This window comes from Lepisma saccharinum, chromosome 6 (genome assembly GCF_977018435.1).
Source record: "Lepisma saccharinum chromosome 6, izLepSacc3.1, whole genome shotgun sequence".
In the NCBI taxonomy this organism is placed as follows: domain Eukaryota; kingdom Metazoa; phylum Arthropoda; class Insecta; order Zygentoma; family Lepismatidae; genus Lepisma; species Lepisma saccharinum.
The window spans coordinates 16,353,243-16,366,751 of NC_139234.1; the positions used below are offsets into that span (position 1 = coordinate 16,353,243).

General features: G+C 37.8%; 1 protein-coding gene across 1 annotated transcript; it reads right to left on the bottom strand.

The window, feature by feature from the left end:
- Nucleotides 1-373: 373 nt before the first annotated feature.
- LOC145988590 (troponin C, isoallergen Bla g 6.0301-like) lies at nucleotides 374-12,969 on the bottom strand. The gene is made up of 6 exons (XM_083123575.1): nucleotides 12,843-12,969; nucleotides 9,859-9,889; nucleotides 3,419-3,562; nucleotides 2,281-2,400; nucleotides 1,314-1,445; nucleotides 374-574 (listed from the first exon to the last, which is right to left on the bottom strand). Exons 1-6 carry the CDS (start codon nucleotides 12,843-12,845, stop codon nucleotides 546-548), a joined length of 459 nt encoding a protein of 152 aa, XP_082979701.1. The 5' UTR covers nucleotides 12,846-12,969; the 3' UTR covers nucleotides 374-545.
- Nucleotides 12,970-13,509: the final 540 nt, after the last annotated feature.

Consider the following 13,509-nt stretch of genomic DNA (forward strand, 5'->3'; position numbering starts at 1 on the left):
GTACCACATACTATATATTCCTACTAAAGTTGCCTTTGTACGTTACTTTGTAATACTTAAAGAGATGCCTGTTTTTATGAATAAATTTACTGTACAGTACTTCTTTTTGGCAAATAAACATGTACAGTTCGATTATCCGAACAAACCAGTTTTCCGAACACCCAAGTCCCCCAATTACTTCGGATAATCAACGCTCTACTGTATATTCAACAAACCCTCTGATGTCATTAGGATTTGTTGAATATACTTACCTGATGGCCACACCTCTATGTATTCACCTTATTTGAAAATTACCAACAAGCTTTGGATTAATGTAATGTTCTCTAACAAGAATTCATTTCCAGTTTGTAAATGGAACAAACAAGAAAACACATTTTTATGTCAATTGTTTTTTATTGAAACCTTTTTTTTATATTGATACAGAAAAATGAATGCAAAATTAACAGAACAAACATCAAATAATCTGATAAATAAAAATGCGACGAGAACAAAATGTAACAAAAATAATGGAAATGTCTTTTCACTTCTCTTCAGTCTGAGCTCACTTATTCTCCTGTCATCATCTCCATGAACTCTGTAAAATAACAAAAATCGAGTAAGCATCATAAAAAGATGCCACCACCTGAATCTCAAAATTCTCCGCAACTTTCGTTTAAACGCTGACCATCAACCAATTTGCTCAATTATAAATATTGTGAGAAGAGAGCAGCGCCGAAAAGGATCTCATTATAGCAATCGGTGTGGTTTTTGTTTTGTCCACCAGGTGGCTTCATGCCACATCTACGCATATACACAAAGAAAGTGCCGAATCCCTGTGGTCCGATGGTTAGTTTACTTACAACTTAAGCTGAATTTAAAATAGAACTTAAACTACCTTTTTTTCATCTGTTTAGCCCGACCCTGTGGCCGAGTGGTTAGCACATCGTGCTGCGACGCCAAGGGTCCCGGGTTCGAATCCCGGTCGGGCTTGGTTGTTTGTGAATGTCCATTCATCAATTTCATCATCTCATCATCTCATCCCCATCTTCGCAAATTAGCCAAGAGGCACAAAACGCGAAGTAAAATAAACTAAATCAATCAATCAACCAATCAATTTTCATCTGTTTCGGAAAACTTGGTAGATTATCGTGAAAGATTCTCTTGTAATCTCTTTTCTTTTCGTTTATACATTTTCCCAAGTGAAATTTCTGTGTCCATTATCTAGTATATCTGCAAACAGGGAACTTCAATCAAACTTTACTACAGTTTTGAAGCTTTTGCACACAAAAGTTAATATGATTCTTAACTCATTAAGTGTTGGAATAGCTAATTACCATCAAAGTCCACTGTTCCTGAGCCGTCAGAATCTATTTCCTCAATCATCATGTCCAATTCTTCGTTTGTGAGCTGGTCATCCAGTTCTCTCAGGATCTCTCTCAAGATAGAAGTTGGGATGTAACCAAGTCCTGTGAGTATACAAACATAAAGAATGATTGAAAAACTTGCTTTTAACTAGTGATAGAAAATTGGTTATTTTTTTAATCTCGCATAATAAGCAATGCCACCCGCTCCATTAATTCTCATCTAGAGCTTAAATATTATACATCGGTAGTACTAATTTAATTTTGTGCGCACAACACGTTGGCTGTAAAATACTTAGAGGAAGTTTTCAATATAGTTGGCTGCACCAACACTGAATTTAACCCACCATGATAAACACATCTTCCAAAATCCAAAATGACTTCTTAGCAAGGTCGCCAGGCACACCTTATTTACCGTAAATTATATCTTTCGGTATGAACATTTATTCTGCTTTGTGTGAAATTTATTCAAAATAACATTTGTTTAAACTAAGAAAGGTTGAGAGACTAACTAAAAAATCAGACCGTACAAATAATATTGCAACCATTCTTCAAAAAAGATTGTTGGCCCTTGAATGGGAATCAGGATTCATTTAGTCGTTGCTAATGCCATGTTGGCGGCACCCGTGACGGAGTGGTTAGCATATCGCGCTACGATGCCATGGGTCCCGGGTTCGAATCCCAGCATGGGCATAAATGTTTGTGAGTGTCCATCAATTTCATCATATCATCACTCATCCCCATCTTTGCAAATTAGTCAAAAGTAGCACAAAAGGCGAAGTAAAATAAAGCAAATCAATCAAGCTAATGCCATGTTGTGCCAAAAGTGAATACAGAATGCGCGTTCTATTTTTGTATCGAAGCTAAATATCGGGTGAGATGACATAAGTATGGTGAACATTCAAGACCATATATTCAACAAATCTTGGTTTCCACTCACCTTCCTTGTCGTAAAGCCTGAAGGCTTCGCGAAGTTCCTTTTGCATCGCTTCTGCGTCTTCCTCAACGATAAATTTAGCTGCCAAAGTTACGAATTCATCGAACTCCAGACGGCCGGATTCTGAAAACAAAATGAATTTGTGCAGTAGGCATACACGAAATAACGTTATATATAGACATACCTACAATAAGCAGTTAATCTTGAACAAGAATTGTCACGTTTTCAACTCTCCAGCAACTGCTAAATGAAGTAAGGCGAATCATGATAACTTTTATCTTTCGCTGGCCGACAGCTTTAGTATCTGAAAGTTTCCGCCAATTACACGTCCATAAACTTCTAGTGCAGTCACGGACAATTCTGGGTTGTAACGATTCTGTTGAGAATCAATGGTATTGTTACAACCCAGAAGTGTCCGTAACTGTACAGGCAAAGTTATAGATGTTTATAATAAAATATTGCGATATCTTGAACATTTTCAAATCTTTTCTTGTTTAAATTGTTTTTGTAAAACTTCATTTTGGTCAGTTTCTTAAATTCAAAAATATTTGTAATTGTGTAACGTGTGAACTATTTTGAAATAGTGCGCGTGGTTTTCAATCTGTATTTTATCCTGAGAATCGCGTAAGTGGAAAGTGTAGCGAAGCGGCTTTCTTTCGTGTAATGTTATCTTGTAGTTCATGAAACATGAGTACATATTGAAAGGTTTTTGAAAATCAAAGTGAGTGGACTTTAATTTCAATGATGAGATTCGTTCTTCAGCAATTTGATCACAGTCTTAAAATTGAAGAAACAAGATAATGCAATCGATGACTGAGCTCGATAGATGTGTATTTAGACATACACTTTTTTATATGTTGCAAAAGCATACGTGAAATAACAAATAGAACTTATATGGGTGCAAAACTAATTACAGACTACTTATAGAAATGTTGAAACGGCAAAATTATAGACGGGCTGTTTTAATATTATTATATGTTATATATATTTCGTAATTACAGTTACTAACACAATTATATTATAAGACTTCTGGAATATTTTAATCTCTTACAAATTAGTGTTGCCAACTCAAGAATTTTCTAACAGATGTTCTTACATCCGCGCATTCGTTGTTTGTTTTGTTTTCTCAACATATACTCACTGTCAGCATCGACTTCCTCAATGAGTTCCTCTAGGATCCTCCTGTTGAAGGGCTGCCCCATGAGTCTCAGAATCTCACCCACCATGTCGCATGGGATGCTGCCAGACTTGTCCCTGTCGAAGCCATCGAAAGCCTTCTTCAAGACTGAAAAGAGACGAGAAAACGAGTTAACAATACAACGAAAGAGTGAACTGGCCTATGTGAACTTAAATCCTACAATTCCAATGTATGCAGTTAATTTTTTGTGTATAGTTTTACACTTGCTGCTCCAAGTTTCCTCCTCTAGTTAATTCAGGGACAGGAAACTTAGTAAATAATTAACGTGTTACTTTTTCGTACACTATTATGGACATATAAGAATTTCATCTTAACCATATATCCATATGCTACACAAGAAACATACATGTATGTACGTTCACGTTACTTTCAGCTACAAAAGTAGAGATTTCTGAGGAAAGCGTAATGGTCATTTTTCATTCTTTGTTTAGAGAATAATTTGGGCAGTTCTTAATTTTTCAAGTAATTAATGAATGAAGACTTAATTTTCCGAACAATGATTCTATTTTAATTTTTTAACAATATTGTGAAATTAATTTCCCAGTTACCTTGCGTTGAATTATCCTTGTAAAGTCTTAATCGAAAGAAATGGACTTCAGAACTTCGTTTAGTGTAAATTCGTGAGAACCTTCAACCTACGTCACACGAAGATTTCCGAATAAAAGAAGTGGAACTCCCTTGTATGTACTTCACTTAAATTTCATTGTTCTATGGTTTTATTAAGCAAATTTAGACGATTTTGGCAGAGGGACGATTCTTTTGACGTGGAAGCTCGCCTTGATCAGTGACTGGTTCAATATCCTGTTACTTATAATATCCTGCGAAGCATTAAGGTTACGTTGGTTGTCTATATTCCAGGCGAACAGAACTGAAATCGGTTTATGAATCCCAGTTGGATAGCGGGTGTGTACAGTGCAATCCATGAGTATTACTGTACAAATTGTTCATCACCATGTTCGTGCACTTTATTTGACCCAATAAGAGCTTCAAGAATTAAAAGGTAACTCAAAACAAGCTGTTGACAAATTCTGCACCAGCATACTTAAAATCCGTCGCTTAAAAACACACAGGATGTAAGATAAAAATTAATGAAAATAGTCATGGACAATTTGCACGGTTATACTCATGGATCCCACTGTACGTACTTGTGTGTGTCTCTCTCCATAAATTCCATTTGCTTATTGTAAGTTATTAGAGAAATGTGTTCGAAAAAAGTTATAGTATTATGTGTTTATATAATTTAATGATAGAAGATTTGAACTGTTAAAGAAAGCAAGTTGGTTTAGATAGTTTAAGTCCATTTTATGGATGTGTAGGGGACCTCTCCGATGACGTAGTGGTAACGTTGTCACCTTGTGATCAAGGGTTCCCACGTAGTGGTTCGGATCCAATTTAAACTGTAGGTCCATCCCCGCTTAGCTTATATGTGCATAAAGTGGACTTAAACAAAAACTCAAACTAATATGCAGGAAATTTTCGAACACCTCATTTTCATGCGAAAGAGGTTTGTCCAATACACTACTCTGAATCGAAAGTGGCAGCCTGAAGCAAAACGGATTAATGCTGCTATTAGTTCGGGTACATTTTCACGTGAAAGATCAAACTAGCGCCGCCACGCGGCCGATTTGTAGATGGATCGTTGCCAGGTCCACACGGGTACAACTGCATTAATAATCCCGTTCCCATTAGTTCTCCCCGTTACAGAACTGCGCCCCGATTGCCAAAATGTATGACGGTGTCCCAGCAAAGAAGCTAGACGGAAATTGAGCAAAGGAAAACGAGCCCCGTTTCTCTCGCAGGTTTATTTTTGTCAGGGCGAGCTTTTTTTTTATTTCCTAAACAGAACGTGAAGTGTTATGTTTCTCTTACAGCTGCTTCCCAATGCTTATTTCACTATCTCCCCTCCCTACAGACGCTCAACCAGTCTAAAACTATAGAGAGGGCATATTGTACAGTGGGATGGATAAGTATTACCAAGCAACTTGTCCATCACCATGTTTATTATCTGTGTTTTACCCAATGAGAGCTTCAAGAATTTAAACAAACGACAAACACCCTTCTGACAACCTCTGCACCAGCATACGTAAAAATATATGTCTTAAAAACACGTAGGATACAAGAGAATAAATAATGAAAATAGTCATGGACAATTTGCCGAGCAATACTTGTGCATCCCACTGTACGATTAAAGAAATCTGAACCGTGCTACAGGAGATATGAGAAACTAAAAATTATTTGACATGTGATTTTTAGACAAATGAACAAAACCCGAGAAAAATATTTAAGACGGTTGAAGATAAAGCTCCAGAGAAACTGTATTTCAAAATTAATTCATAAAACCAGTATTGAAGAGTGCAAGCAAGAGCTATACTATCGAAAGACTAGCATGTGTTAGTCTTTTGATAGTATTTACATAGACGTGTAAAAGTGACAGAAGGCAGGAATGCTGGTACAGAGTTTCCTGTTAAAATCCATGGACATATGAACGCTTCTGCCTAGACGACAGATTCGCTTATATGGAGTGTTGTGACATTTAGTGGATTACAGATTATTGCTGTGAATGTAAAGTCCATAGACGTGTGAATGTTATAGATGTCCAGTAATTACCCATTATATTTTCATTCATATTACTATTGCTTGTTTTTAAGGGATGGAATTGAATTTATGCTGGTAGAATGTGTTGCATAAGCACTACTAGGCAAATTGCCCATCACCATGTTTATTTGCTTTTTCCCACCCAATGCAACGTTCAAGAATTTAAAGAAAACGCCAGCGAACATTTTACATCCTCTGCATAGCATCAGTAGAACTCGTTGGGTACAAGTGAATGAAATGATGAAATCATTTTCCTGGTATATTTATTTATGTATGCCACTCTACAATTTCTGAGCACGAACATCAAGTGCCAGCCTGTAAACAGGTATCCTCTTTCCGTTAGACAACTTTAAATATAAAGTAGGGTGAACCTAATATAACTGCCGATAGCACTATGTCAGAATTTCATCTAGTAATAATGTCTATGCTTTCTATTGACTCGGAATGCTAAGCACAAGCTGGTACCTCGTTTGTAGCGCTTACTCGTGGTATGTTTTCTTGACTTGCACAATTTATAACGCTATAAATATTTGGTACCTTTGACAGTATCAAATGTTTATCGTTGTACTTCCTGAGATGTTGATATGTCGCAAGGATGGACACGGCAGTTGGAGGAGGATATATATTTTGCGCACCCTGGAACCTTGAAGTTTTGCTCACGTAGCATAATCTCCAGTTACGTTACGTTGTTGGTCTGGCCTTTAACCAAAAATAGACTAAAAGAGGAAGAATCTATTCCCAGCAAAGTGCGCAGCTGCTTTCGGTTTTTCACTTCCGCAACAGTTTTTTTCCGTCTTTCTTTTCGGAGCCAGCTGGAGACTGTTTGTTTTCCTGTATTCAAATTGGAAAGCAAGTGCTGGCTCCGGCATTGCATTCAAACCCGAAACGTAATACTGTGCGAGGCGAGGAATGAAAAATCTCGATCTTGCAGTTTCTTGCGCTATTGTTAGAATATGGCGAGTTCTGGCTCCCATAAGCACTTTCTATGCCAGGTCATGGACTGGAATGAGAAATCGGTTCATCGTCGCGATCCGTTCAAGGGTACAAGTCATCACTGGGAATGAGTCGTTCCGAAAAAAGAGGCGAAACTCTATTTGTTGATTCTCCCCTATTTCTCGGTTACATTGCACAGAGGTCCACATACTTCGTAAATGTCAAAGAAGAGTAAAATAAGTAAATAGAAAAAGAAGTATTAGAAGACTTACATAGCAGCTATACTGTGCACTGGGGTGCCCATGAATATCGTAAGGGTGCGACTGTGAATGTTTTTTAAATAGCCAACCCTTTTCACGTAAACGATAATCCGGTGTTATTTTATTTAAAAAGGCTATGTGGGCCTCCCCGAAGGCGTAGTGGTAACGTCGTCGCCTTGTAACCAAGGTGTCCCGGTTTCTATACCCGGTAGAGGCACATAGTGGTTCGTTAAACTGTAGATCCAGTCCCAATTAGCCTATCTGTGCATAAAAGTGGACTTAAAACTAAACTCAAACTCAAGAAGGCTGAGGCCATACACTTCCTCTCTTCTCACTATGACAAGTAAGTAAAGATTTATTTCGAGCACTGCGTATAACGCAAGATGAGGACCTTCACACCTACCGAAAAATGTCAGCACTGATCCTAGCAAGCTTGCAACGTACCTATTACAGTGGGATCCGTGAGTATTACCGTGCAAATTGTCCATGACTATTTTCATTCATTGTTCTCTCACATCCTATGTGTTTTAAAGCGATGAATTTTTATATATGATGATGCAGATGTTGTCAACAGCTTGTCTTGAGTTTTATATTAATTCTTGAAGCTCTTATTGGGCAAAATAAAGTGCACGAACATGGTAATGGACAATTTGCACGATAATACGCATGGATCCAACTATACGTATAACTATCCATTCATCCCTATTGGTTTTGTTATATTTTTATCCCTTAAAACAAATGTGTATTTATAAAGGTTGGTTTGTACAGAATATTCAAACACGCTTACTTTGTGTGTGTTAATAATATTAATAATAATAATAATTTAACCATTGTATGCAATTTATTTCCCACATATCCGATAACTTGCCTTTATTAATCCTTGGAAGAACCTTCACTTAAAAATTGTTGTATTTGTGTACATTTGTGAGTATTTCCAACCCACGTCACAATCTAAGACACCTAAACTTCCCAAACATAAAAATGTGTACAGGCCCACCTCTGTGAATTCCACCTTCGACTGTGTGCCACATAGAACTCAAGTAAATAAAAGGCAAGATGGAGTTATTGACTTCCGCATGAGCCTGGCATTGAAGACTTTAAATTTGCCAGACGTCGATGCCCTCTCAGCTGGGTGGTCATGGACGGTAAAAGGCGTGTTTTGAGGATTCGTCTCTCATCGGACAGAACGAACCACACCCTGGTTGCGAAAGACCATTGGGAATACGCCAAAATGGCGGATGTCCAATGTAAACACTTTCGCTTTCAACGGAGGCATCAACAACGTTTTCAGGAGTATCTCTTCACTCTCTCGTTTTGGTGTTACTTCCCTTTCAGTTGCGTTGCGTTCTCCTTTCTTGTACTTTGACACTGCAGGTGTTGCCAGAACTAGTAATTATCACCAGACTTCCTGATTTTCATTAACCTGTCGACAACTTTGAAAAATGCCTTCGAGGCAAGAATTACTAAAAGAGGGGAAAACTTCTATTTATTTGTTCATAAAATTCGCCACTGCATATCCTCAATATATTTTTTTATTTATAGTATAATGGGATACATGAGTATTACCGTGCAAATTATCTATCACCATGTTCGTGCACTTTATTTGACCCAATAAGAGCTTCAAGAATTAAAAGAAAAATACATCGCTAAAAAACACATAGAATGTAAGAGAAAAATTAATGAAAATAGTCATGGACAATTTGCATGGTAATACTCATGGATCCCACTGTACTATATCAACAGGTGGAACATAAAATTCCTGTGTGTCAGCATATTTGAAGTGCATCTTAAACTAAATAAACAACATGAAAGGAATATTAATGAATACAGCTAATTTATTTAATAGGATAGCAGTTTACGATTTGCTAATGTTAATATAATTATCAGAAATAATACATATGCATAGATAGACGAAGGAGAGAAACGTTTTCAGTGGTGAATAAACAAGTATAGAAACGGGCCTAACAGGAACAAGTGCGATGTGCCGCAAATGACCTAGACCTGTTTCTTGTGCGTATATGACTGAAAACATGGAGGCGCAGAAATTATTGATGCTGTGTGGATAAAGTAATTATTTTTAAATATCGTACTATTGGACTGGTATAAATAGTGGTTTCAGCAGAAAATTCTGCCAACACTGTCAGATTGTTGTATATCCATGTTGTTCAGTACAGAAAAAGAGCAAATTCATACTTTACAATGCTACTATCTGATGATGTTATACCTTGAAGACAGTTGGCTGAAAATTGCATGAGGAGATAGATCCTAGTCAAATTAGTACGACAGTAAGTGATAAATAGGGTAAAATAACAAACACTATAAATTCATAGCTACGCTATTTTACTCCGGCGGTAACAAATGTTTATTCTAGTTGTTGAGACTAGCAAAGAGAATAATTTCTTTACGTAATTGAACTTCGGCATAAAAAAGTTCCAATTATATTTTATCCTATTTGGCTACCTTACTCTTATGCTGGATTGACTTGCCCAGTATTTTTAGAAATAAATTTCACAGCAATGTGAAAATTCTTTTATCACTATACGTAATATATAAATAAATCGTAAACTATGTTAAAAATTAAATATAATAACTTACTCTGCATTTGTTCTTCTGGAAGATCCTCTGCCTGAAAAAAGGACAAGAACTCGTGTTATACACACAATCACAATCCATTAAAAGCGAAACTCACTTTCTCATATATAATGTTCAAGCATGAAAGTTAAGTTTATTAAGGTAACATATGTAGCCAGTGTTGAATAGATTATTGTTTCTTTTGGGGTAAAAAGCAGTTTTTGCACATTTCTGAATTGTAAAGTAGCATGACTGTATGGATACAGTGATATATAGTTTTTCAATAGATTTCTACTGTTCTGTCGTTAATACTTAGAAATACTGTGAAATTATTTTGTTGAAACTGTGCAAAATCTACCATATCATATACATTTCAGTTGAAAATAAAATGATAACCGTGTCTCCTGCTTCTGTCCTATCCTCCAAATTTTGCATTGCAGGTGCATTCTTGAAAGTATTTTGGTCTATTTTAGTATTGTATATCGTTACCAGCTCGTACTATTCTAGACGACTACTAAGTAGTATTAGATATGTGCATATTTATTATTAAATTTACAATTCGAATTTGCAACTATGGTGAACAAGCCAGGTCTTAATATGTCTCCCTAGCCATCCACATAACATTATCAGTTGCTTATGCACCTCCTTTTGAATCATTTCATACCACCATATATACTCGTATAAAGCAAACACAGTGCCGGATCTACAAGCCGCAAAACCCCGCAGTGCTGGGGGAGGGGGGGGCGGGGCAGGAGACAAGTAAGCCTTTAGGGGGCTATCGGCCCTTGACATAGTAGAGGGTTCGCGTATTTAAAAAAAACAAAAAAAACATAGTTACTCAGGGGTACAGAAACGAATACAATATATAAAGGTAAAGATCCATGTGCATATACACCGTGCCATGAAGGCACATTTAGGGGGAGTAGGGCCCCACATATTTTCGATGTCTGACATCTTGTAGGTGATGTGATCAGCACCACGCCCAGGCCACCTTTACCCCCTGGGTGGGCCCTGGAGCCGCTTTATGTGGGGACAAAGCCGGAAAAATTCCGACAGATCACCAACCCCGGGCCTCCCGTGTGGCAATCAGACTAGAATCAAATTTGGCTAGAATTTCACGAGAAATGCAGTGGTGAAGGTTTCTTCAACCCATCTTTAATCAGGAAAATGTTATGACTGCATGATCGTAACAAATATATAATTTTCCAGGTGTGAGAAAACAGTGTCGTATATCACCACGGCCGCCGAAACAAGGGGGTCAGGGGGTCTGGGTCCCTCCAGTTCTCGTTCCCCCCCTTTAGGGAGCCCAATCTATAACTTTCAACATATTACATAACTCTTGCACACCGAAACTTCGCACAGAACAGGTGGGAAATTACGCAGAATTCTGCTCTGAAATGGGCAGAATCAATGATGTTGGAATATTACTCAGTTTGAGGGTCTTTCTTGTGCTTGTGCGTTTACTGTTTCCTTTTTCAAACCGACAAACTTTGCCCCCCCCCCGGCCCGTAAACAGAAAGATATCAGTATGTATGCTATACTTAGCTTTGTCCCCCCCCCTATGCACATCACCTCCTTCCCATTTAGAAGTTTTGAGTTGAATTCAATATGGCGGCCACCAATATGACGGACGTCCGCTTGGAACATACCAATGTGGTTCCCCTAAGCCTAACCTGTTTCTATCATGTACCACGCCTAATTCCTTTACTCTTTATAGGGAGTGTTAAGGGACTTTTGAATAACCCTGTAGGCCCTTGTATGTGACTTTGTCAACATGAGATCAAGTCAGACACACATAATATATGTGTAATTATATATATATATGTTGTTGTTGAGTTGGTGTTTTAAGTCCACTTTATGCACAGTATGGCTAATCGGGACTGTACCTACAGTTTAAAGTGGGATCCGAACCACTTGTGCCTCCACCGGGTATCGAACCCGGGACCCCTTGATTACAAGGCAACGACGCTACCACTGCGCCATGGGGGAGGCCCTATATATATATATATATATATATATATATATATATATATATATATATACTGCTGGACAAAAAAAACCGGACACTTGCATTTTTTGTGATACCGCATACATTCTGATTCGAAGGCTTACAGAAAACTACCAAACTGAGAGCGTAATTCATAAGTAATTGCAATTCAGATGTCAAATATTAAAGTGTCCGGTTTTCTTTGTCCAGCAGTATATATATATATATATATATATATATATATATATATATATATATATATATATATATATATATATACACACACACACACACACACACACGTATATAATGTGTGTGTGGTGCGTGAAAGTAGGTAGGTAGAGGGGGGCCTTTGGTAATATTTTGCGGGGGCCAAGATTTGTAAAGAACCGCTGTGTTAGTTCTTTTGTAATTAAGTCCACCTTTGGATTCGATTTCGTTTTCCCAAGAGAATACCATATTTGGCTTCTACACTAGTGGCACTTTCCTTCATTTCGCAAAATGTTTCACAAGCCGTTGAATCCCAAGACGTTTACATTCAGGTAGGCCAATCAATAGTAATGATCGGGCATTGGTTGTCGAGAAATAACATCAAGTATAAATGTGGATTTGTAGGAAACGTAAATAGAAGCACAGTCACGCACTCGAATTGCATAAAATGCAGTCTAGATGCTCATAGTACAGAAAACAAGAAACATACATGTCAGTAATTAAGTCTTTTGATTAGAAATCACTAAATGAAACAATGTGTATTCCTTGAAAGCGTTAGAAAATTCTCGGTAGTTCCTAAACAGCCCACTCGTATGTCATGAATTAACACCGCTGAATATTTGCGAACACTCCTAATTGACCCACCTGTGTGTATCCACCCGGGACATATCCGAGAGAGCACAATTATACACTAGCGCCACTTCCTTTCGCTCGGATTTCTCACGAACTTCACTTTAACGCACTATCAGGTAAGACCCACGTCCAAACGCTTAATCCAAAACAATGTAGCAGGCAAAACAAGTCTACTTACCATTGTACTTGTAAGGTAAAGTAGCTGTGTAGAGTAGTAGTAGTAGCTTGTGTTGCTTTGACTGCTGTCTCTCGTATTGAGAATCGCTTTGCTCAACACCTTGTTATGAACCCTCGCTCCGGCCCTATAGCTGATTTCCAATTTTCCATTACTGCGACGTTTCCCTCCCGCCACTAATGCACGCGCTCGCTCTGATTGGTGGTCGTCGACCAATCGGATCTTGTCGTTGCACGTTGTGGGCAGAAAGCAGTTGCAATGATACATTTTCTCTGCCGGAGCCTATTTTTAGCTGCCGAAAAGACAAATGTTTTCTGATTGGGAGTTTCCCAGAAAAGAAAGAAACAAGCGCGTGCGTGTGTTTGTGTGCGTGTTAGTTTGCATGGAGCATTTTGTCAGAGGCTGAGGAAGCAGAGAAAGTGTTGGAAGTGAAGGACGGCACTTACGTTCTCCACACGAAGAGAACACAGCCTTTGAATTTCAACCAAATACAATGAAACTCAAAGCAAACACGTAAGCAGCATTAAGGAATAAAACAAGCTAGTTTATTAATAAGACAACAGTTAACGCACAAATTTTAACAGTATTTTCAAATGGTACATTGATACGCCAACAAAACAAGCTTGCAGTGTATTCAGCAGCGCTGCTACTGTGTAAAGTAAGGAACAAC